Source organism: Elgaria multicarinata, chromosome 2 (genome assembly GCF_023053635.1).
Source record: "Elgaria multicarinata webbii isolate HBS135686 ecotype San Diego chromosome 2, rElgMul1.1.pri, whole genome shotgun sequence".
Taxonomy (NCBI): Eukaryota; Metazoa; Chordata; class Lepidosauria; order Squamata; family Anguidae; genus Elgaria; species Elgaria multicarinata.
This window is the reverse complement of record NC_086172.1, coordinates 75,333,024-75,359,399: the sequence shown is the minus strand read 5'-3', so window position 1 is coordinate 75,359,399 and position 26,376 is coordinate 75,333,024. Positions and strand designations below refer to the sequence as shown.

General features: G+C 43.9%; 2 protein-coding genes across 2 annotated transcripts in view; one reads left to right on the top strand and one right to left on the bottom strand.

Annotated features, from left to right (window-relative positions):
- The window catches only part of ZNF142 (zinc finger protein 142), a 411,120-nt gene that overhangs the window by 283,762 nt on the left and 100,982 nt on the right, over positions 1-26,376 (top strand). The window lies entirely within an intron of this gene.
- Positions 1,773-26,025, bottom strand: STK36 (serine/threonine kinase 36). The gene is made up of 27 exons (XM_063116759.1): positions 25,861-26,025; positions 24,024-24,149; positions 23,697-23,837; positions 23,113-23,190; positions 20,822-20,952; positions 20,486-20,735; positions 19,294-19,387; positions 19,006-19,175; positions 18,707-18,903; positions 18,503-18,617; positions 18,255-18,398; positions 17,601-17,780; positions 16,792-16,889; positions 16,380-16,485; positions 14,056-14,197; positions 10,316-10,443; positions 9,582-9,686; positions 9,314-9,409; positions 8,846-8,940; positions 8,484-8,547; positions 7,700-7,810; positions 7,480-7,554; positions 6,656-6,827; positions 6,256-6,403; positions 4,671-4,830; positions 3,566-4,309; positions 1,773-2,555 (listed from the first exon to the last, which is right to left on the bottom strand). The coding sequence occupies exons 2-27, from the start codon at positions 24,105-24,107 to the stop codon at positions 2,409-2,411; spliced, it is 3,975 nt and encodes a 1,324-aa protein (XP_062972829.1). The 5' UTR covers positions 24,108-24,149; positions 25,861-26,025; the 3' UTR covers positions 1,773-2,408.

Sequence of the window (26,376 nt, the reverse complement as noted above, 5' to 3'; positions counted from 1 at the left end):
GAGGTCAGGAAAACCTGCCTGCCTGCCACGATCTACAATCACACTTCTGCTCATGCGAGATCAGAGCAGGCTCCATGTCAGGCAGGTTCTCCTGACCTCAGCAGCTTTTACCTGACTGCAATGATGTAGAAATGTTGCCGAAAAAAGAAAAAGTCCCATAAGAGAATGCAAGTTTCCACATTGTCTTTCTGTTCTGCCTTATTAAAACACTTGAATAGATTAGGTTTAACTGTATAGTTACTAATAAGCACTTTTCTTCACTTCAGATGTACAGGAGAAAAACTTCAGATATCCAAAAGTATTTAACTACAAATATATATTATGTTATTATGGAGTTGTACTTTCCAGGGTAGAATCTACATCGTCGACCAAAAGTAATTACCCACCACTGCCATGTTCGTTTGGTGTTTTCTCTGAAATGTCAACTGTCTAAAGTTAAGGGGGTGTTAATTGGCTTAATAGCACTATGCATTTCAAGAAACAAATGAATCCTCACCTTTTCTGTGCAAAACCAGAAAATTGGTAGGGGTGTTAACAGTTATATAATTTTTGCCTCATGAGGTAAGAATGCAGCAACAGCAGCACTTGCCTCTCTTCATCATAGCTGATTCATCAGCTTGTGAGGCTTTCATACCTCTCTGTCCAGTGTTACTTCCTATCATTAGTGCTTTAAAAGCTTGTTAACAAGAGATGTCATTTTAGGTTAGGTAGCTAGGTGAGGTGGTAGAGGGATATAGCTAACTTGACTCAGATAGCTGAAGTCCTGTGTAGCTCCACATCCTTGGTCAACTCAGCTTCCCGTTTGGCCAGATCCTCAAAGCAGTTAGAATAAACCAATTTAGCTGCCCTCGATTCTATGGACTTTACAGTTACCGCTCTAGTAATTCAGCCCCACTGCACAGGGGAAATGGTACTTCTTTCTGTGCTTGGGGAGCTGGGGCAGCAGTCACTCGTATCTAACATTATTTTCAATATACAAGACTTCCTTGTTTCTTTTCACAAAGAGGGCTGACATTGCTTTGCCAAGAGAAATCAATGAACTCGCGTAACTTTTGCCAAATTCATTTTGATTCCCTCATCTAGTTGAGTAAACAGGATAGAGACCACAAAATTTCCAGAATAGTACTAAGCTTGTAAAATTAATAGACTAAAGGTGTGTTAGGCTCTTCTGCATATGCAACATAAAATGCAGTGTGTCTCATAACATCATGCAGAGCTGTGCTGTTATTTCAAAGTGTAAGATAATGGCTCAAATTAAAGACAGGGAAAATGCAAGGGAAGCTACTATTCAAACTTCAGGTCTTTTAAAATTTTAGAAATTGGAAGTGAGGTTAGTCAAGCATCTGCACTGAGCAGTCCTTTTCTCCTTCCTGCCTATACAAAACACCTCAGTACCAGCCCATTCCTATGTATATCTACACAGACAAGCCCTGCAATGCTCATGGGACCTTACTTCAAGGTAAGTGTGCATAGTATTTCAGCTGTACAGTGCAGTCTGTGGCTACTTAAATGTAAGTAAGAACTCAGTGGAACTTAGTCCTAGCTAAGTGTGTTTAGGACTGCAGCCTTTAACTCTCTCCCAGCTTCCTCTGCTAGACCTTGGAATACTAATACTAAATGTACAGTTTTTTTCAGGTTATGTAGCTGATGTGCAAAGTTTTCATACATTTTCTGGCTAGAGAGTGGCGTTGGCAAAGCATTTGAAATATCTCTGTCAATTTCCTCTGTAATATGTAAACAAGCAGGGAGTTAGGAAAGAAATCAGCTTTTATTACAAAGGCATACTAGAAAATATTAAGTCAAAAGTCCAGCCAGGCCATAGTCTTCAATAAATAAGACATTGAGGTTCTTGGTGAACATATGATAGATGCAATGTATCAAGGTTGATCAGAGAATCTGGAGGGAAGCTGTCCATTCCTAATCAAAAACTCCTAGTTTCTGCCCCACAAGTTAACCTGCAAAACCCAGAGCAAAGAAGAATGCCTGTCAAGCAGTAATGACACTGCTTGTTGTTATTCAAGGGGGGGAGGATGGAAGTCTCAGAAGAACAAACTACATGAAAGAATGTTCCAAGGCACTTACTGCTGGGGGCACTAGGGCTAGGACACGGTATTTCTTACTCATGAACTAAACAGTGCTGTCCCTGCTTAGGTAACAGGGCAGCTTGGCTTCCTCTCCGGCTATTTCACAACAGGAAAGAGGTATAGTACAGCCAGTTGGTTGCACAAATCAGATTGGATTAGAGGAGTGGGGCTTCTTCCAACTTCAGTTAAAAACCCAAGAGCCCCTGGACGTTCAAGCACACTGAAGACCAGTTCCAGAAAGCAGCTGCAACAGTATTTATGGCCCTCCATGGCTCAGGTGCTGGGAAGGAAAAAAGAGGAAGAAGTATGCCACCTTCCTAGTTCTCAGACACTATGTGCAGGCTGCAGGAGGTGGATCAGTTTTTTGCAGTGCCTTGTTGATGAGGGCCGTGTGCTGCTACAGGCACTCGCCTGAGACTCATTAAGGGAAAGTGCTTCCAGCTTCTCACTTGCTCTGAGTGACACCAGCACCTAGAAAGGAGATGGTGACAGTTATATAGTGGCCTAGAGTTTCACCCCTGCATAGCCTGTTTGCCCTAAAGCCTGGTAAACTCATAGTCCAAAACATTTGGAGGGCACAACTCCCATGAGCACCAGCCAGCATGACCAATGGTTAGGGCTATGAGTGCTGTCATCCAAAACATCTGGAGTGCATCAGGTTGCCCAGCTCTGTCCTAAAGAACCTCCTTGCAGTGTTTTTTAGCACACACACCCCAAGTCACCAACTACAAAAGATGAATCCGTACTGTCAGGTAAAGAGAAAGAGGACAGACAACATTCTTGAGGGTCTGGCATGCTTTTCATAAGTAGGGATTAATGAACTTACCCAGGAGCCTGAAAAAGTACATTAAAATTTGCAAAACTGACCAGGAAAAAGAAAAAAATGGGTGAAGAGGTAGATATCCAAACATAAGCTCATGGACCCTTAAAGCCAACACAACATTACTTATGCAAGAGATGTTACCCCCTGGTACTCCCAGTGGTGGGAGGGTTTGGAGCCCAATCGTGCCTAACAGATTGAACTGAGCAGATGCAGGCAGTTAAGATAACAAAGGGAGTCTGTTGTCACACTCTTGCCTGTGCAAAATGTCTGTTTCACAGGAGTCAAGACAAGAGTTTCTCCAAGCATCTTCTGATCTCATGCCTAAGTAGCATCCGGTACCAGCAACTGGAACGGCAGCAGGAATGCTCAAGCCTTTTTCCTAAGGGGAACCAACCGCTGGCATTTTCTTTTGGGTGCTAACCCACAAGCAGGTTCCAATGCCTGACCAGCAAGTGAAGCTTGCATGAGCCCTTGTGCTTCATTCCCCCCAAAGCCCACTGAAGGCAGCCTGGCAACAAACCTTCCACTCTGCACTGCTGTGTATTAATTACTGCCCAACATGCTTAACCTGGCTGATGATTAATAAGGTCCTGTCTCCAGGCTGGCTTGATAGTCCACAATATCTCTGCCTGCCCACCCCCATTGCTGAATTTGGTACCTGGTGGATGCTGGGATGCTGGCCAATGGAGCGAAGAGCAATGAGTGCTGCCTCTTGCACAGCTGGCTGGGAGTCATGGCAGGCCACATCCAGCAGAAGATCAGGTGCTCTGCTCTGGATCAGCAAATCCCCCAGCTCCACTGACTGCTGGCCCAAGTTACCCAGCGCTGAAGCTGCGTTGCAACGGGTCTTGGCCTGACGGTCACTCAGGAGCTGAACCACCCAGGGCACAGCTTTGCTGAGGGCCTGCATAAGGGGGCCAGCCTGGTAGGCTGCGTTGCCAACAGCAAAACTGGCCGAGCGGCGCACATGTTTGTCCTCGTCTGAAAGACGTTCCAGAAGACATTCCAGCAGTCCAGCCTGGCCCTGCAGCATCTGAGGAAAGCCCTGTCCGTGACGCAGCAGGTTACCGATGAGGCTGCAGGCCCTGGCCCGGACCAGAGACTCCTGGTGGCACAGCAGGCGGCTCAGGGGCCAGGAGGCAGAGTCTGAGCCACAGAGGAGGCTCTGTAGGAAAGGAAGGTCAGGTGGGCTGGCCCGGGCTATGTGGGTGAGGAGGGACAGCAGGTCTGCAGTCAGTGCTGCGTGATCAGATAACAAAATGGCTGACAAGAAGGCGACTGCATGCTCAGAGGACGCCACTCTAACCACCTGCTCGATGACCCCCTCATCACTCAGCACCAAGCGGCACAGGAGGCTCAGCGGCAGCTCTGTCTCCAAGAAAGGAAGATGCTGAGTGCAGACCTAAAAAGGGAAGAGAAAGCAGGGTGGTGAAACTGAGCCTGGGGAGTGAGATGGATCTTTAGCCTTATGAAAGGATGCCAAAGAGGGTCAAATACCCGTATATGCTTTTATAGGGATGGCATTTCCATTCCAGCCTCGCAACCACCTCTGCCACAGAAACCCTTTTATGAAAAGCCATTTAAAGTTTGGTACATTCTGAAGCAGGGTGAAACATACCCTCTTCTCTGAAGTGAAACTGGTCCGGCGAGGGCAGAGCTTGCATCCCTGATGAAAAGTGTGGTGAAGAGGCAAGAGCCTTCCCTCCTCCTGGGCATCACTTTTCTAGTGCCTAAATAACTGGGGTGGAAGACACAAGCTTTACCTGGAGTAACCGAGCAGGGATCTGGGAGTCCTTCAGACTGGTCATGATAAGCTCTAAAGTGTCAGGGTTTATGTCCAGAGCAAAGGGGAAACAGAAGAGCTGGCAGACTTGGAGCACAACCGCTGGCACCAGCTCTGGATCACCATCTTCTCGCACCTGCCTGGTAAATGCGAGGGGAAGCAGTAATAAGTCAGCCTTTACTTCAGACAGGACTGAAGTATATTTGCCCTGCAGTGGTGAATTCTAGGAGCCTGAAGAAACCTCAACACAGTGAAATGTTGGCCACACCACAAGTGCAATAAGGGAAGGGCTGTCTGTAGCTCAATGGCAGAGTACATGCTTTGCATGTAAAGGCCCTGGCTTCAATCTTTCACATCTGCAGGTAGGGCTAAGAAAGACTTTCCAAGCTGAAACGCTAGAACGCCTCTGGCAGCCAGTGCAGTAAGACAGTACTATGCCAGATGGACCAATGGTCAGACTTGGTATAAGACAGCTTTCAGTGTTCCATCTGCCATGTCCGAGCCTTCAGCCATTAAACGCTGATTTTAACAGACTTGAACCAGGAGATAGCTGCAAGCCAAACTACCATGTATGTTATACCTGATTATGTCAATCTGCACAAATAGGTTTAATTTGCACCACTTCTTTTGAGTGTAGTACTTGGAACTAGAGATCCAAATACAGTGGCATGGTTTGGGATGGAAGAGGGCAAGAAATAAAGTGTACTTATGGAGATTGGAATACTGGTACTAGGAGTGGGTTAGAGAGACATGATGAGTCAATCTAGTGTCCCCTTTATTTTTCAACCCAGTGGCCTGCACATTTAAACAACTGTACTGGCAAGTATACCTCCCAGAAACTTCACTTTTAATATAAATGCCAAGGTTCTTAAAAAGCCAAATCCTGCTGCATATGTTGAATATTCCAAGGACTGGTGATGGTTGGAAAAGATTTCATGAGGGGACAAACAGTTTTCATATCTGCATCTTCTTCCTCTGGGGGCAGCTTTCTTGTTGAAAATGGCAGCTGTGAGACAGGGGCACCAAGGTCAGAGGTGCCGGAGACCGAGTGGCTGTGCCAGGTGTCATGAGCTGTGTTTTGGTAAGTGAGAAGTGTGTGCTTATGCAATACTCCTCCTAAAAAGAAATCTTCCATAGCATTTAATTTTCTTGTCAATTTCATTGTGTGTTACCTACTCTGGTGCTCCCTTTGACAGCTGAAACATACGGGGAAATTGACAAGGCAAGAAGACTGCACATATTGGACAGCTGAATCTGCACTCTTGTGCACTTGTGAGAGACTGAGGGAATTTTTTAAATAAAAATGATCCCATTTGTGCAAATTTCCATACACAGACAAAAAAAGTCTAATTTGTGCAAATTACCTCCACTGAAAACCCCGGAATCCACATATTGGAATCCTACAGATTGAGTCAATGTCAGCAGGAGGAAATGGAATAAAATCTACCAGGGCTGAACCAGAAAAATGCGTTGAGTTTTCACTATCACCCCAAACAGAATTCTCATGCATCCCTAGGGCATTCTGTTGCTTCTGCAACTCAACCCTGCCTTGTCTTATCACTCACGTCTGGGCCAAGTGCTCCAGGAAGTCAGGTTCAAGCAGCTTGTTCAGGGTTGCCATGATAACCCCATTTGGCTGGGCCAGCTGCAGTAGGCACTGGTGAGGCTCTCTCATGAAGATGAAGAGGGCTAAGCTGAGGAAGAGCAAGATTCCTATAGGGCAGGGAAGAACAGTGAGTATCCCTGATCTAATCACTCAATGCTAACTTGCCCTTCCCAATCTAAAGGTGACTGCTACTCCCTAGACTGGCATCATGGAGAAGTAGTGGGCATTGTTATATACAACCTCATGAAGACTGGAGCCTCCCAGACAATGTCTTCTGACTTAGCAAGAGGAGATTCCTGAGAGGCCAACATTCTTTGGGTAATTCAGGGTTCTTCTACTAAAAAAGGGCATCATTGTACCTTGTGGGGAGATGAGGTTCCAATCTGGCTCTGGTGCACCCTGGCCACCTCTTGGGGTCTCGCCTTCCATCACTGGCGCCTGAGTGGTCAAGTGGAGCACCATGGCAAAACGATGCCACACAATGCTCCAGAGTTCTGAGGTAGCAAAATCCCGCACTGCTGCTGCGTCCCCCTGGCACAAGGAGAAGGACAGACCTCAAACCAGTAGGGCTAGGGCAAAAATGCCTTCCCTTGCATTGCATTACAATCAATGATTTGGCTTAGCATCAAATACATGGATACTCCCTCCATAACCTATCTCATCTTCCCTCAAAAGCTTCTTGACTGGTCCTGTCTTCCCAGGTATAACTAAAAAGACGGAACTTGGGGATCCACTCGGAAGAGGTGCTGCACATAACTGAACGTCCTTGGCTGAGGTAGCCAATATGCCCAGAAAGGCTGCTACTGAACTGCCTTCCACATTTTGCTAGGAAATGTAAGGATCTACCTAATTGTGAGCCATACCACAAATTGCCACATACATTTTCTAATATGGAACAGTCAATTCTGCCATTACCTGAGACACTCTGTTTTTATTTTAAGGAGGAACACCCCCTTCCCCCAGCAAATTTCTAGTCCACATAATTGTTGAGAAAAAAATTGATATGATAATATGCAGATCATTATAGACTATGAGAAAATAAGTAACCAATTTCTTTGCCCTATTCCACCTGGCAGCATAGTTATTTCCAAATTTTCCCAGTATGTACTTCCTCGATCATTTGTGAACTCCCTCTGAAGAGGACAAAGCATCTACTTGGTGGGTCATGTAAGTAAGCCCATACCTGGCTTAATATGTGCAGCAGCAAGAGCAGGAGCCCATCATAGAAGCCAGCTCCCATGGGAGCTGGTAGACACAGCTGAAAGACATAAGAGAAGCATTCAGCCTAGGCCAGTGCAAGGTGTTAGAGCTCAGAGTCAGACATTATACCACATGGCAGTATAATGCAGCCAGAGGATGCTGTATCTGGATTCGTCCCAAACTGTCCATTGTTGGTTTCTTACCTCTGCAGGTTCTGTGAGTGCGGTAGTTATAGTTGCCAAGGCATCTTCTCGCCTGAGTTTCACAGCAGCACCATACTGAATGAGATAGGTGAGTAGCAATCCTGCAGCACTCTGCACAGGAAGGGAGACTTCAGTATATTCATACCCCTCTGTGTAAAAAGCTGTTTCTACCCTTCCAGGTGCAGGATCAGCCAGAGTACCCTCTGACTTGCACTGGATGTGGATCCAGTTATTAGATTCCCCACAGGAACTGCTAGACTGCTTCTTCCTTCAGAGCCTACAGGGATCCAATTGTAATTACTCCAGCTTGGCATAGTAACACCCAGACTATCCCATTATCTCTAGCCCAGAAGGAACTGGGCTAGTATCCGAGGCAGTAAGCTTGTGTATACCAGTTGCTGGGGAACAGGGGTGGGAGGGTGCTGTTGCACCATGTCCTGCTTTGTTGGTCCCTTTGCTGGGTGGCCACTGTGTGAACAGAGTGCTGCACTAGATGGACCCTTGGTCTGATCCAGCAGGGCTCTTCTTATGTTCTTATCTGATACACACTTGCCACAATGCCTGGGAACACTAGAACTCTCTTTTTCACAGCTCATGAAGTTCTGCATATCATGCCTGAAAATCTAATACTTCTCATTAGGTGTAGAATGCCTGGGTTCCTCCTTGAGTAAAATACCTATAGCTAAATCTGATAACGGTGAGATCCAGCTTTTGAGGTGTAGGGAATTGATACAGAAAATTCTAAACTCTACCACAGAGTCTGCTGGCAGGTAGGATGACTCACTAGAATAGAGGTAGTTACTGCATGGTCGAAAAGTTCCATGGTCTCTTTTAGCACAGCGTCAGACCTAAGACACCACCAAGAAACAACAGCGTTATAAGACCGGTTCAAGTAATACCAAGTCCCTTTCCATTGTGGTCTATACAATTATTTGGCTGCTCCAGTTCTCGCAAGGAGCTACCTCAGAAGAAAAGTTCAGCAGTTGCTTGTGTCCCCCTTTTCTGCCAAGTGCCTCCCCATAGGGGCATGAACGGCCTTTACTGGAGGCCATGCGCTTCCTGCCAATCAGTGCCAAGGGTGAAGTCTCTGCTATCATCAAGTAGTTGTGACAAACATATGAAAGGTGCCAACAACACAACACTTACTGTGGTGGGAGGAGCTGGAGCTGGAGCAGCAGCAGGGAGAGGAGTCTGAGTGTGGCTTCAACGGCCTGCGCTTGTGCCCCTTCAGCCAATGGGACCTTTTAAAGAGACGAGGCTCAGCGCCGAAACATTCTCCTCCACAAGCCATTACCTTTCAATCCCACACCCAGCCTTCTGACTTCCAGATGTGTTGGGCTACAACTCTCATCATCCCCAGTCAGCATCCTCAGCCTGTTAAAAAGGATGAGGAAGCAGGTGACGGGAAAGTCCCTTGGGAAGTCACTGCCAATCAGAGTAGTCAATACTGGGCTAGATGGACAAACAGTCTGACCTGGTATAAGGCAAGTTCCTGTATTCCTAAACCTCGCCTTGCTGTTTTCCATAGTGCACACACTGGAGCACTCTTGCGACTGAGAGCTCACATCTGTCCATGATGAGGTAGCTCTTTGCAGTACAAGAATAAATAAATACCTTGCCCTGCAGGTGACAGATCAGGGAACTCAGCACTTCTGGAGTTGCTAAGCGATGGCACAGAGTCTGACTGACATGGCAACATGCATACAGAACCTGGGTGATGAAAAGACAGAGCAAAATGGAACTACTGGAGCATCGTCTCTCCCTTCCCAGCCAGGATGGAAGAAGGGAATGCATGGAGGCATGTTGCGTCAAAGGATAAGGTGACCAGGGCATCTCTTCTCTGACCCTATAGACTCAAAAGGAACACGGGGAAGCGGGTTACCTTAAGCCCATTCAGAGAAGAGGCTGGGCACTCAACTCCTGAGAGGAGGCTTGGCAGCAGCTGGTTATCCTTGTCAGTGAGCTTCTCAGCTATTCGTTCAGAGATCTGTAAAGAAACCGAAGTGAAGTAGTCAATCCAAGGCTCTGCATTGCAACTTTCTGATTGCAGTTGTCCAAATGTGAGGAGAAAGTGATAAAATAAGAGATCCACTTCTTTTGAATCTTGAAAATGTCAATTAGATGAGTCCCATTCCATAAAATTTGATAACTTTATCAGTTTCCTCTCAAATCAAAAGCAACTGGATTTAGTTTTAAAAATCTGACACCAAAGAAGTCAAACCTAGGGTATATCAAGGAGACACAGTTCAGTGATGAAAGGAAATGCGAAGTAGCCGCACATCTCCTGCTAGGTGATAAACAGCAGGCAGTGTTTTTTCCTACTACAGCAGGTGTGGGCAACTTGTGGCCCTACAGATGTGTCGGCCTACATCTCCCATCATCCCTCATCATAGGCTATGCTGGCTAGAGTGAATGAGAACTGTAGGTCAAAACGTCTGGAGGGGCACAAGTTGCCCATCCCTGTACTACAGGGGTCAAGATGAGCAGCAGGGCTAGGTAGCAGCAGAATTCCCTTGCGATCAGTGCTGACGCCATTACCAGTTTCCACCACTTGAGGGCGATGTACTGCTAACTACGGTAACTACTTAGAAGCATAAATGCCAAGAAAACTCCCACCTGCTTTTTGGCCTTGTGACAGGTGCTGTGGCCTCCTGGGATGCCACAGGATGCTGCCAGGGCTGATGTAAATGCATCTGCCAAGCGTTCACTCCACTCCTGTACTGGCTTTCCTTGTTGTGGGGACACTGTTAGAAGAGGGGTGGGGAAATAACAAAAACAATATACCTGCAGGATGAAATACACCAAGCTGATGAGAGATGGAAAATAAATGCTTCTTACAAGTGAGGAACATCTTGGCATGGAGAACAATGCAAAGTTAAGACAGGTCTTCCCTAGTATTTAACACAGCGTGGGGCCTCAAGCTCACAGAGGGATAAAAAAGAGTTTCACATTAATCTAGTGGACCAAATGCAAGGCCTTGTTATTAACAGATAAAGCTCCTTGAAATTCATCTCTTCACAAAGGCTCTCCCTGAGGAGTAATACAGCCAGCTATGGTTTGTAGCACACAGCAGATTGTATTGTTTTATTGTTATATTTTATTGTTGTTTGATGCCATTGCATTTTACGTTCACCCCTTTGATACACCTCTGTGGAAAGCTGTATATAAATTTGTGTAATAAATAAATAACTTGCCTGAAAGTCATGTCCGCTAATAATCTAGACTTCAGAACTGGCTGCAGTTCTGCAGTGGTACAGAGACAATGCTTTTGCACATGCTCAAAGGCACTATTTTATATACAATTTAGAGCTCAACCCCAGCATCAAAAACAGGGCCATGGTGAGCCCTGCCCCAAAGAAGCCTTATTTTAAAGTATCAGAGCATGCGCCTGACTGCTGCTCCTCCTCTTTCCCTGAAGCAAACCCCTGGACGAGAGCAAGGCCTTGGGGTGTACATGCCCAGTTGCTTTCCCTCCACCTCCACTCTACTCTCAGCTCCCCTCTGGAACGTCAACTGGCTTGGAATCTTGGCAGAGCAAATGTTCCACGTGCCTCCAGCATTCGCCACCACACAAGGTGAGGGCAGCTTCGTGGGGCTTGTGTGCAAAACGCAAATGCCAAAAAGCCATTGCTGGCTAGCAAAACTAATGACTCAAACCACTCAAGGGTAAGTGGATACATTGAACAACTGAAAATAGCAGAAAAGATGGGAAATGGCACTTCCCACGAGGACTGTCGTGTTCTGTTGAAAACGGTAAAAATAAACTGCTTGTATTGTAATTCTCTGAAAGAAGCCAACCCCAGTCTTGAATCAAACCACACCACAATTGCTTTTTCCGATATTAGTGCTAGAAGCCTTCTATCTGCAAGTACCTTTACTTAATTCCAAAATCAGCATTTATAATGACAGTTGAGAATCAGCAAAATATATTCCATATAACATGTCCAATACAAACTCTAGTGTCAGCTTTTGAATGCTGGAGAGCTTTACAAGATAATGCTGTACCATGATGTGAAAAAAACCCCTCCATTCTCTATAGTTTAAGCTAGTGGAAATGCACTTGATTTCAGAACCAACAAGCAAGCCTTCTCTCAGATCATTTAAAAGTGCTGTTTTCAGTGAACTTGCCTATGAGCATCCCTGCCTTAAATAAAGTATGGAAGCAACAGAAGAAATGCTTCTCAACCAAACTGTTTTCTTGTTCCAATTGTGGAATAATCACAATTACCACTATTACTGCATAATGAAAATATTAATTCTTCAGGACTACCTGATAAAGTATAATTTTCTTTCTAAAGAGAACTTTAGAAAATAATGAAAATATTCATCACAAACTCATCAAAATGTCTGATGAACCCAGGGAAGGCTCAGATAAAAGACAATCCTGGTTGGAAAAGGCCAAGTGTTTTATTAGTCAGCTGGATATCACAATGGGAATTTTGGATCACAATCTCCAACATTTAACTGAAAGACCGATTACACACACAATGCCTACAAAAGCATGAAAGAATAGCTATTACATTTTAAAGGAAATTGCTAAGCCGGACAGGTGCACTATTGATGTGATAGCATTCCAGAAAACAGAATTATCAAAAAAAAAGTAATTCAGTGTCTGTTCACAAAATATGTTAAATAGCACCAAGCCTCTTCCTGGCAATACAAACAGCCAGTCAAAACAGACACCATTCAATCATAGTGAAAGACTTTCTAAAACTGCTGAAATCTCTGCAACCTTATATGCCTGGATGCAGAGAACAAAAATGCAGGCATGCAAGCTGGGAATTCTGCAGATGCTCAGCAAAATAAAAAAGCTTTTGTAGAAAAAAACAATTCTAATAAAAAGGAGACAAATGTTTCAGACAAAGAACATTCGGTGCCAGAAAGCCTGAAATCAAATCTTCTCCAACAAACGTCACAGTCATCAAATCATGTTCCTGAGTAGTTTTTCCACTACAGAGGCTCTGCTTGCACCTGAAGCTCATAAAGAGATACAATGACACTCCTGTCTCACTGCCCTCCACTAGAGCATCACCCAAGTGGGCCCAAGGGGTGCCCCTGTACAGAATTTCCGCTTGTTTGTATACCTTAGAGCATGCAAAGGATCATTACATTCATCGTAACTGAGAAGAGAAATTCTTCTTATTAACTGTTCACATTCTAATACCTAAGGATTAACAGTTACAGTTGTCCAAAATTATAGTAAAATGCCATTTATAATGAGGTTTTACTCATATTTAACTGGAACTGTTGTAACTTTGTGTATTTCTTACCTACAAAAATATTATAAATTAAAATCAACTTAATTTAGTAATGGGGGGAAGTATCAGATAATGTGGTTGAGGCAGGTACAGAGTGATTCTGAGATAAAGAGAACCATATCTCAAATACTAAAAGGGATTGGTTCTGTTTTTTGAAGACTAGAAGATGTCCAATAAAACACTGACATAAGGAAGCCATAACTTAATGGCAGGGAAAGGGGAAGAAAAAATCTGTGCCATACTGCAAAGCTATACTGCAGGTGGTGAGGCAAGGGCAGGTTGGCCTGTGCAAGGCCCAAGGGACCTCCCCTACTATGGGGTAAAATAGGTCAAGCTTACCACTAACATTCAAAACCTCTTGAATTTAACTGAAAGACAAGGTCAAGGAATGGCACCAGAGAAAGGCAAAGTACCTCAAGTTTGAGGGGTATTAGTAGAGCAAAAGAAAGCAAAAGAAAGTGGTGAGAATTGGAATTAAGAGTCATTGGCAGAACTGAAGAACCGTGGCTAGGACGAAAGATCAGAATTAGAGCTGAGCGGAAATGGAGCCCTAATTTTCAGGAACATTTTTGCAACCCTTTCCGAAGAGTCTCCCTTTTTGTAATTTTTCTGGGAGGGTGGGGGAGAGGAAATTAATTCCTATTGCCAAACCTACCAGGCAATAAAATCACTACAGTGCAGCACAGCAAGACAGGGAGCACTAAGGTACTGAACTGAAACACATGGTCTAGCCATGCTGTACTACAGCAGCTTCACTGTAGCCCACTGCATGGCAAGATAGGGCATGGGTAAAGTTGTGTTAGCAATGGGGACAAGTTTTTTCTGTCCCCATTAATGAGGGCAATACGTTTCCACATAACCAAATATGATTGCCTATGTGTCACAGTGATGTCATTAGTTTCACTGTGTGATCCCTGGTTGTCCTTCACCACGTGATTCCAACCAATTAAAAATGAGGTTGTAATATGAGGGAGGAACACAATGGCTGTAAACAGCCACAAAAAATGAAAAAGTTTCCGGGGACGATGACTTTGGGGACCATTTTGCACCACCTCAAACATTCAGGAAGGTGGGTACTTTCTCCAGAGCATTTGTTACCTTCTTGAGCTGGCTGTTCACAGCTGGCACCGTGGCAGAGTGCATCCAGCAGGGAGTGATGATCCTCAAGCAAGCTGGCGTAGAAGGGGATGGAGATGGAGGGGCAGGCACAATCCATGCTCTCACACAAGCGGGTAAAGCACTGCAAGGGTAGGAGATAAGAGCTGATGTTAGAATGTGGATGGAGCAGGATGGATTAGAAGTGTGTGTGTGTGTGAGAGAGAGAGAGAGGGTGGTGGTGGCAGAATACTGACACACTGAGCTGTGCTGTTGAAATCAAAATAATTTTAATGGGCCTAGAAGTTTGAGCAAAGAAACAAATCCTGAGGGCTCAGTATACTTTAGTATAGTAAGGCATGTGTGACAATTTGATCCTTGGATAGATTAATAAGGAAACAATGAGTGGCATTAAGGAAGTGGTTTTACCTCTGGGCCCAACTACTATGCTCAGTTCTGATAACCACCCTTTGAAAACAAATGCTGGAAAATTACAGAAGGCACAAAAAGGAGTTATGAGGATAATCTAAGGGCTGGAAAATCAATTTCACAATTAGATGTAAGGGCTCCAAGTCTTCCCTACAGTGTTTTTTATCTTAGTAGGCCAGCCTCTGCTCAAGCATAAGAAAAATATCACTCTTTGTATAGCTTTAGATCCTCAGACAATGATGTTTCCCTATCATAACTCTATTCTGTTCCAGCTGTCCATAAAGGCCTGTTTGACTCTTAGATGATGATGATGGTGATGATACTTCCAAGTTTGCATGCTTATGAGAGAAAATCTTTCTGTGATGAAACTAATTGGAGAATAGATGCAGGACAGATGAGAGAAAGCACTTTTCCCACACAACACAAAACGTGCTTCTACAAAATGTGAGGTTGGCTAATGGCTTAGACAGGTTTAAAAGGGGATTGGACAAATTCATGAAGGACAGACAGGACAAACGATGGCTGTTAGTCATGATAGTTATTTGGAACCTCCAGATCCAAAGAGAGTATGGCAATGAATACCAAGAACTGGGAAACAATGTGGGAAAAGACCAAATGCCTTTCTGCCGTTTTGGTGGGTTTCCTCCTGGGAGTCATCTGGTTGGATGTTGTGGGAAACAGGATGCTGGAGTAGACAGACTTCTGGTCTGATCCAGCAGGGATCTTCTTATGTTCTTACCTAATTTAGAGCCCAAACTTCTTTATCTAAAAATAAGATCTGATACCCTACAGAGTTACAATTTAGCCACAATGACTAAATTTCATGTACCAACAACCCAGAATGTAGGTTGCATAAGGGTTGTCGTTGAATCTTTGGCTGTTATTATATGCAAACCCAGTACTTTGGTTTCACTATGGGTTGTTAACCACAAACAACCAGAGTTCACAACTCAACAAGCCATGGGTTCTCTTCTTGGGTTGTTAACAACCCATAATGAAACCATAGTGCAGGGTTAACAACCCATAATGAAACCATTGTCAAAGATAAAATCCATTTTGGTTGTAAGGCAACTCTTGTTTTATTGAGTGTAATCCAGCTGTATGGAGAAAGTCCTACAGACAAAGAACTTCTCAATTGGCAGTGTGAAAAGCAGGTACATTTATACATAGCCGCATCTTAACCAATTAGCAGTTAGCAAAGCTCTAAAGCAAAACAAAGACAGATAAAAAAAAATCTTCATTATACCTTATCAACCAATGGCCCATAACTCTTCTGGCAATGTCAGATTGACCTGAATGACCAGTCTTTCTGATTAAGTTAGCTTATTTGTCTTCTACTATATCAATAGGTCTTGACAGTTAGAAATTCCAGTTAAGCATTTCCTTGTTGATTTAACAGTTTTAGCGTTACAGCACATTCAGACACATACATTATTCCCATCATGCAGTTCACTTGCAAGAACCAAACTACATACAGAGGCTTACATACAGAACAGGTATATCAAGACTTCTGGCCTTGTTTTCTCAACTCCCCGTTTGGGCCTTCTAGGCCCACCAACCACATTAAACTTGCATTGCCATCACCATAGTGCAGGGTTTGCACGTAACAACCCACAATTTAATAATGACCCACGATTCAATGATGACCCATACTCAACCCATACACTGGGTTGTTTTTACATGCGAACCAGGACATTGAGGGGTGAGGAGTGTGGGCAGCCTTGTTGGCATGAAGCCCCAACTCTTAGCAAGGGGCAGCTTTGGAGTTATGGGCATGCAGGCATTGTGAAACAGGGCAATGAATGTTGAAACTCAGAAAAGGGGATGAGGGAGAGAGCCTGGGGCAGAATTTAGATGGGTAGATTAGAAAACAGGAGGTCAAAAATGGACACACGTACCATGAGGCTTTGTTCTCGCAGCCTACTCTCTCGGTCTGTGGGTTGAGTCAGCAAAGCAGGCAGCAGGACTAGGAAGTGACTGGCAAAGCTGTGGAATGCCTGCAAACTAGAGAAGTATTTGCGTTTATGAGTTAGACATGGGAACTTAGCCTTGAAACACTGTAGCTAGCTCAGCACAGGCCCTGAGATTTCCCCATCTTCCGATCAGCTCAGAGGCATTATTTGCCATGCCCAGTTCTCAAACTAAATGATAGAACAAGGCTTAATCGTGAGAATAAAACTATTTCTAGACGATGTCTTCATCGTGTCCATCTACTCTGTGCCCGGGTTTTGCCTGCCCACCACACTTTTGAAGATATGGCACACTAGCATAATTCCCCTTCATGACCTATCCATCCTGTAAACTCCTTACCTTTGTTTCTTTCCTTCCTGCTCTTGGTTGAAATCACTGGCAAAGAAGGCCGACATCACAGCAATTAGATCTATCAGCAGTGTGATGTGCCAGGGTTGCTGTGGGACAGACAGAAAGGAGACTAGATTCTTGGGGACTAATCCTTGGGGACTAGATTCCAATCGGCTGGCAATCCCGTAGAAAGAAACAGTGATTAAGAAGAATTGATCTCTATTGGGATCATCTACCTTAGCAAGACGAGGCGAAAAACTAACCAAGGTCTGAGAGAAGAGGGAGCTGGAGTTTAGACTCTGTCCAGATGCACAGAATCTGCAAAAATCTGTACAGCCAACGCTATTTTGCGTAACATTGTAAATGCCCATGTAGCACTAAAGCTGGAATCAAAGAATTTGGCTTCCTAAAGCCTTACATTTCATTTTAAACAAAATTTTAAAATGTGTAGGAACCATCTCGGACAAGCTCAGATACCATGAAGGCTTCCAGCAATCAGGCAATGAGATTATTTATCCAACCTCTTAGATCCAAATCCCTGCCCTCCACTCATACCTCCTCTTCGTAGCTCTCTATAGTTCTTGCCTGACACCTGCAGACACCGTTACAGTGCAGTCAACATTGTGTAAATTAAGTATATTATACACGTAATGAACATTTTCCTCTTCTGAATAAACTAATTCAAAATATCCTCATTCTGGATTAGAGTCCCACAAGGGAAACTAAATACAAACATTAAAAGAACTGCCTGCTGTCCATGCTAATTTTCTGACTCTTCAGAATGAAAGCTAACCTCTTAGACAGTACCTCTTCCCTACCTGCTTGACGTTGAAGCTGTCCAGGATGTTCCCCACTAGCTGCACCAGGAATTGGGGTAAGTCTATGTCACTGCAGAAAGTGTACAGCAGCTCTGAGTCACAGCGAGTACCTAACAAGTTGCCAATGACATGGAGGGCAGGACGAAGATGGGATGCTCCTTCGAGCATTCCCTCCAGGACCTGTACAAGAATGAGGGGTCAATGTACACACACTCTTCTCAATATAGGCCAAGTGTCATACCAGAGACACCATCATTCCCCACACATCACTACATCAATCCCTAAAGTACTCTAATAACTCTAATCTTACAACCCAGTAATTCCGTAATTACTCTATCTTAACAGCATCGCAACACAACCTTTCCATCCCTGCTCTGCACCCTGTTTTCCCAACAAGAGCCAATGGCATGCCCTAGCTTCCCTTCTGGGCTTCCTGCTACCTTTATACCACATCAATTCATAAGGGTTTTCTTCATCCTTCAACACTGCCCATCAGTCTCTCTGTCTATATCTTACCAGATGCCTACAGATACTATCTAAATGACCAAAACTGCCAAAGGAGACTGACAGTTGAAGTCTCTATAGGACTTCTAGCTCAGCTTCTCAAGGACTAGCCTACAGAGTGTGCGTACTCAGCCCTTTCCTACAACTCACCTGCTGACCAGAATCATTGAGTCGGGTACGGATGCGTCGCACAAAGGCAGGGTCTCCTAGAAGACTCAGTGGGGCACTTAGCTGCACATGTGCAGGATCTGTGGCATCTATCAGGTGTTGCCACTCTTCATCACTATCCAACTCCTAAGGAAAAAGAGTGAGATAATGAAGACCACAATGATTTGGAGGTCAAGGAAGAACCTCCTTGCTACCACGCAAAGGCCTGTGGTGTCTGGCCATGTGCTTACCTCAGTCTCCAGATCTACAGTATCGATGCTACGTCTGCCTCGTGCCTCTGTTCTGCCACTTCCTGGCCTCACCTCTGGGAACTCCCGCTCATAATCCTGCGTAATCCGATCCTCTCTGTCCATGAGGAAGAAGAATGAGAAACTAAAGCCAGACTACACAGCAACATGCTGTCTCCACCCTCAACACTAGCTCCTTATCCTCACCGAGGTGTGGGGGGTGGCTCTTTTTGCTCCCACTCTGTTCCTTTTTCTCCCAGAGCAGGGTGGCTCTGTTCTTCAGTGCATGGAGCTGCCTGACTCTCTTCTCTGGGATCTGTCTGAGCAAGCCGGGTTTTGTGTAGATGGCCAAGGCCTCCTTTGTTGGTGTCTCCCTTAAGCAAAGCCTTGGATTTCCGCACCTCCTGTAAAAAACCAAACAGCATGTGATCAGGTAGGAATGTCATGGACTGAGTCCCTCCACCCCACAAGGGACCTTGCGAGGGCTGTTGCTACATACTCCTTACCTTTCTCTGAGCTTCCTGGGCCATCTTCTGCCGTGCCTTCCTCAGGATCTTTGACTGACCACTGTGAGGGGCCAATATGTGTGTCTGCTGCTCTTTTAGAGCCTGCAGTTCAGGGGGCAGTTTGCTGGTGAAAGGGTTGGCAATGCCCTGATCTGATATGTCATCAATCACTGCAAGAGATGCCAGAGGTCAGTATGTAGGCTTGCTTGGATTGGGCTTTGCAAAGAAAGGTAGGTGCAAAAGCCAGATACAGGGGAAATGTCAAAAAGAATGGGAACCATTACTCACCAGTGACTTGCCCAGCAATGAAGGGGTGATAGAGCAGCTCTGGCCAAGACAGGCGCTGACGAGGGTCCTTCATCAACAGGCCTTGTAAGAAGCTCTATGAAGTGATGAAAGATGATCACCTGCACATTCATGCCCTAACCACAGTCTTCCCATAAGCCTATCTACTAATTTAACCAGAAGAGCCTCAAAGCCAATGCAATTCCATGGTCACTGCTGGAAGAGTCTCTTTAATCTAGGCATACATAAAGCTAATTGCCCTGAATGCTAGAATCCTGAGAATGCTATCTTCTGTTTCTATTTTTAAATTCTCAGATTTGCAGGAGTGGGGGTAGAATCTTGAAACTATGACTGTATCCTGTGCTTTAAGAAACCTCATAGTCCCAATGATACTAATATAAAATCTTTTTGTACCCAAGCACATGACTTCGCAAGTACACTCTTCCCCCATTCTAATCTACACAGAACATTGGGCAGAACTAGGGCCGGAGAGAAGGAATGGATCCATATTTTTGGAACTACTGAAGTAGCAGCAGCTTGGGAGTTGCTGGAATGGGAGAAAACACTTGTGGTTCATAGTTCAGTGGCACCAAACCCATAGTGAAGGTGATTGCTAGGAGATCCAAGCGATAAGATCACAGGAAGATTAGCAGAGGGGGAAGACAAGAACTGATGTGGAGGCTAATGGGATGGAAAACACCAATTAAACTGAAGGCCCTTTATATCTTATTGTAAAGCGTCACAATGCCAGAAATGGCGAGGTAGTGCTATAAAAATGTTTTTATATAAAGATTAAATAAAATTAAATAAATGCATGAAATCACACTAAGGATGCAATCTTAAGCATGTTTCAACAGAAAAAAGTCTTCCAACTCCCAGCATATCCCAGCCACGACTTTTTTTTCTGCCTAAACATGCATAGGATTGCTTCCTAAGGCGATCAAGATTGCAAAGACAAAAAGAACCACAAGTACATACAGAACAATGAAGTAAATATAGATGGCAGGATTAATTAAATATAGAAGACCCAGACTTATAAATCCTTGCATCAAAATGCTTCTTGGATAGCCCTGAGCAGGACAACCTATCACACAGGGGTGTTGGGTAGATAAAATGAGAATAAGGAAACAATATATATAAATCTTTCTTGAGCTCTCTGCTTGCATAGGAAAGATATGGATATACAAACAGCTACCTTGAAGTGGGGGCTCATGTTTTTTGGCCACTTGATGGGATCCTTGATGATCAGGCTGACCAGTTGGAAGATGCTGTTGGTGTAGAAGGGTGGTGTTCCCACATACAGCTCATACAGAATGCATCCCACTGACCAGAGATCAGCTGTGTGGTCGTAGGGCTTCTCCTCCACTAGCTCAGGTGACATATACAGTGGAGTGCCTTTGATAGATGTTAGCACCATGGTGTGAATACTCATTGCACGGGCAAACCTTTCCAGGGAAGAAGGAACACAACAGAGATCTTTCAGCACCAAGACTCAGAGCTAGTAGGGAAGGGAAGCTCTTAAAGCACTTACCCAAAGTCACAGAGCTTGATTACACCCCCTTTTCCCAATAGGATATTCTGGGGTTTCATATCACGGTGCAGGATCCGGTGGGAATGCAGGTAATAGAGTGCTGAGACCAACTGAGAGGCTATGCCCTGAACCTGAGAAAAAAAATGACAACCCTGACACTTAACAAAAGCCATTTACTACTGTTGGGCTGCCCCCCAGCTCAAGCATAAACCCTCCATTCCTTTTATTATCTCTGCTGATGGCCTCAATTTGGGATCATAGGCCCTCCCCCAAGAGACACAAATACACAGAACTCTACTTGTATTGACCTGTTTCTAGCCCAATCATAGTCTTCCGCTAATCAGAAGATTGCCTACCAGGTGCACTGGAATGTGTTTTTAGAATATGCCATAAAAGCAGCAGCTTGAGACCATAAATCAAAGAACCATCTAGTCCAATCCTTGCTTCATGCAGGGACTCCCGATCAAGAGCATCCCCAACAGATGGCTGCCCAGTATGTGTTTGAATACCTCCAACAGAGGATAGAGCGTATCCCACCTCCTAGGCAATTGATTCCATTGTTGAAATGCTCTTATCACTTAAGAAGTTTGTTATAATGTTCAACCCCAAAAAATCCACTTTCCTGTAACTAAAGCACATTAGATTTAGTTGAGTCATCTGGAGCAATAGAGAACATGTTTTGCCCTCTTCTACATGACAGCCCCTCAGCCTTCTTTTCTCTAGGCTAAACACACCCTGAAGCTTTTCTGATAGGACTTGTTTTCCAGACCTCTGGCTATCTTCATTGCTTTCCTCTGAACTTTTTCCAATTTGTCTACATCCTTCTTAAAGTACAGTACCCAGAATGGACACAATACTCCAGGTGACATCTGATTAGCACAGGATACAGTGAATCTATTATTTCTTATAACTTGGAAACTATTGGGGCTGCCAAAAATCACATTAGCCTTTTCAAAGCCACATCACACTGCTGACTCATGTTCAGCTTGTGATTCTGAGATCTTTTTTTTTTACATTACTACTGTCTAGTATCCTCCAACCTATACCTGTGCATTCATTTTTTATTAATTTATTGCCTCCTTGCAGAACTTTGCATTTGCCTTTGTTAAAGTTCATTTTGCTTGTTTCAGACCAGCTTTCTATTCTATCAAGGTCATTTTGAATTTATTCCTGGATTCCGAGGTGTTAGCTATCTCCTCTAGTGTTGTGTATGTAATCTGCTAATTTCATAAGGATACCATTCAGCCTTTCATCTAAGTCATTGATAAAAATGTAGAAGAGTACCAGGGCAAAGACAGAGCCCTACAACTCCTACTTAAAACCTCCATCCAATTTGATGAGAAACCATTAATGAGCACTCTTCAACTATAGTTTACCAACCAGCTATAAGTCCACCTGACAGTATTGTCATCTAGCTCACATTTAACCACGTTGCTAACCAAAATAATATGGGGACCTTTGTCAAATTCTTTGCTGAAATTAAGATAAATTACATGCACAACTTCCCACAATCCACTGAGCTAGTATACCATTTTTTTAAAAAACGATTAGTCTGGCCAAATTTATTCTTTACAATCCATGCTAGTTTATTCTGATTACTGTTATCAAGATTAGGGGTGGGTAAGAAATTCATTCCACTGAGGGCTTTTTAGGAATTTACCCAATTTGCACTTCCTGAGTTTTTCAAAGAATTGCAACAGAGTTGTGTTCTAAAATATATATATTTTGCGGGCTTTCTGAAGCAGGGAAAATGTGCATAAAAATGAGCACATTGAGGGAAAGTGCACACAAAATGCATGTATTTGAGAAAAGTGTGCACAAAACAGTATTTTCACAATATAAAGTACGGGGGTAGGGAGAAGGCAATAAATGTTTATGAATTTCAGTATGGTTTTGTTTTGAAATTGCTAGCTCATATGGTAACTGAATGGAAAAGTCTTGTCTCAAAAAATGACAATCTTAGAGAGACTGAGATTGACAGATCTGTCCATCCCTAATCAAGATGCTTGCAAACTGACTTCTTTATAATCTGTTCTAGTATCTTTCCTGGCCTCAAAATCTGACTGATGGGTTTGTAGTTTTCCTGATCCTTCTTTTTCCTCTTTTTGGAGATTGGGGTATCTGCCTGTTATCTTACTTGTTGTCCAGGAGATGCAACTCATGCTAAGTACACAGAAGAGGGTGCATCGTCTAGCAAGATATTACCACTCTACACCCTGTTACTCTCCCCTTCCTGTAGCCATTCCTCTGCTTGTGCAAATACCAACTCTCAATCTTTAAGTTACAGTTACCTGCTCCTCAGGCAAGTTCCCATCATCCTCAAGAATCTGAAAGAGCTCCCCTTCAGCATAATCTGTCACTACCACCACCTGAAGGACGAGAATGAGACCAGACAGCCAATCATAGCATTCACATAGTTTGCCGGGAGGGACTAAAGCATCTGCACTGTTCAAGGGCAACAGAAAGCCACCATCAAGAGAAGAGAATTCAGCAGGAATGACTACATTTTGATTATATGACTGACCAAGGTCCCTAGGGAGGCTCAAGACTCTGCGAGGTGGGTGTTCTGGGACATTTCTTGGAGAATACTGCTGTGCTGATAGATCTCAACAGGTTAATTTCCAGATGCTGTCACATGAGCAGATAGCCACATCCAGACAGGGTAATTTAGATAGTTGTCCCCCAAATGGCTGGCTCCTACCCCTCCTAGGACTTCACTAGGACATAATGGGAATACCATACACCCTTCAGTGTTGTTAAGCATACTGCAGCAACTTCAGACCTTTGCATCTCCTTGGAGAACTTCCACATGACCAGCAATGCACACCTTTTTCCACCTCCCACACTTAAAACGGATTCCCTGCAAACACCTCACCTCTTTATCTGTCTCAAAACTGTCAAGCATCTGGACAATGTTGGGGTGATGAAGCCCCCTCATGATCTCAATCTCTCGCTGCAAATTCTTCAGCTCTTTCTGTGACCGACCAACCTTGGGGATAAACTTCAAGGCCACAACCTGCCAAAGTATTAAAAAACAAAAACTTCGGGGGACATGTCATTCCGCATTTTCCGCACTATCTGTTGTTCTGCCTATGAGAGATGAATTGTGGAAGAAAGCCCACCACAGGTTCAGGAATGCACTCCTTATGCAGCCTGCCTGCTGAGGGCCAAACCCGGCCCTTCTCCCTTCTGCTCTTCTTACCTGTGCGCTGTATTTCCGACGTCCCTTGTATACCCTTCCAAAAGAGCCTTCTCCAATCATCTCCAACACATGATACCTCTCCATGATGGAAAGGTGGGGTGGGGTGGACAGTTGGTGGCTTACAGCCTGAAGGTGCAAAGATGGATACTGAGATGTTTTGCCCTCCCCCATGCCATCTCTTGCTGGCATCCATTCATACCACATCTTTAAAAATACCTCCCCTCTAATAGTCATCTCACACCTATCCTCCTTGATTCAGATCCCAAATCTATCACAAATTATGCTATACCCACAGAGGGATGCATGTTCTCCACCCAGTAACAGAAATCTTGCTCCTTCATTAGTTCCAAGCCCTTTGCTGATCACGAGGTCTATCATAATTTCTCTCCCATTAAATAGATCATTCGTGAAGTTCCCAACTCCCCTGCCACATGAGCAGAGATATTCCGGAGCAATTTCCCCATGGGCTTGACTCTACCTTCTCACAGGAATCCAGGCATACTATCCCACAGGTCCATCAATATCCTCCTCCCCTGACCTTAGTTTTGGCACCCTTTTTTCTTGGCCCTTTGTCTCCCTCCCACTGGAAACTCCATGGGATTTTGGAATCCAATGCCATTAAAATTCCTTTTAAAAACAACAACAAATCCCTGGACTACAAAGAGACCAGTAACACTTAAAAGACTACCAGACTAAATTGTCATGCCACACTTCTTTGGTGTTAGTCTTTAAGTAACCAAAATCAAACTCTGCAGGTTTTGTGTACTGTTACCGGGGGGGGGGGGGGGGAAGAGGGGGCTCTTTTGTGACAACAAGCCGCTCCGAGAGCCTTTTGGCTGAGGTGCGGGATAAAAATACTCTAAATAATAAATAATAATAATAACCTCCTGAGCTACTTTTTTTAGAAGGCATGGAGGGCTTATAGATTTGATTACATGCTCCTCTGCCTTTCCCCCTATAGCTGAAGTACTAATTTTGTTACAAAAGTTTAAAGGTCAAACTAGATCAGAGATAAGAGATCATTTTTACCCAAGTGGGATTTGCTGCACTAGAAGTACTCCACAGTACAACTTTCCCACATTAGCAAGAGCCATTTGTTAATGGATTTATTTGTTAATTTATTCTTGCATCTCATTAATTTATTTGTATGTCCCTCTCCACCCAGGAAACCCAGGAAAATTCTAAAACAATAAAAGAAGCTAGTAGCACATTTATTACAGAATATGTTTTATGCCATAATAGTCCACAAAAATGTATACCATAACAAGTTTTTTTGTCTCTACTGCTTTTCGAGGGTGGGTGGGTGGAATCAAATCTTACAATTCCACATGCACTTAGTTGAGAACAAGCAATACTATATTCAAGCCAACGGAGGAATACGTGCATCTAAAGAGGGAAAAGAGAATTTTGCCTACTACAAAAGCCTAAGCCACAGTAAGCCAGCAAATTCTAGTTTAGTTAGCTAGGGAGATATGTATTCTCACTGAACTCATTGGCATTTGCTACTAAATCAATCCTTATGTAAAATGTTTGGAGTTTAACCAAAATATAAATATGCTTAGGGGGGTTAGGGGGATTACTTCCAGACAGACAGCTCCTAGTGCTACCAAGCAGAAGGCACTGTGCAGTTATTTCATCTTTTCCTCCTTAATGGAATTTCTGCAGTGAGAAAAAGAAAGATGAAAGTACTGGGGGAACATGCAGGATTATGATTGGGGCTACTTCTAGACAAGTTTTCTTTTAACATATCACCCCGCTGCCTCATTCAAGGGATTTTATGGTGGTAGGAGTGCAGACAACGTTTTCTTCCATGCATAACTCTTCTATGTTTTCTTACCGTTCCTTCCGTCTTTTTTCCTTACTCCAGAAAATCCATTAAGGGAAGAAAAGATGGAATTGCTGCACAATGCCTTCCAATTTCTAGCGTTGCAGTTCTTCATCTGAAAGCGACCAATGTCTTCCATCTGTAACCCTCCCATGTTTTCTCACTGGTTCTTCCATGGCGGGTTTTTTTTTGGGGGGGGGGGCGGTACTGCAGAAAAGGAGGAAAAGATGGAATAGGTGCACAATGTCTTTTGACTGGTAGTACTAGAAGTCCTCCATTCGAAAGCACCCATAGTTGGGAATTAAAACATTATATGTTTTAATCAATTATATGTATTTTATGGAGTTTGCATTTGTGTTGTACTCTGCCTCGATCCAGAGGGAGAGGCGGGTAACAAATAAATTATTATTATTATTATTATTATTATTATTATTATTATTATTATTATGACAGTCTAGAAGCAACCTCAAAGACACTGTCTGGACCCCACAAAAAATATTGCCTTAGGTAAGGGAATAGTCCTATGCA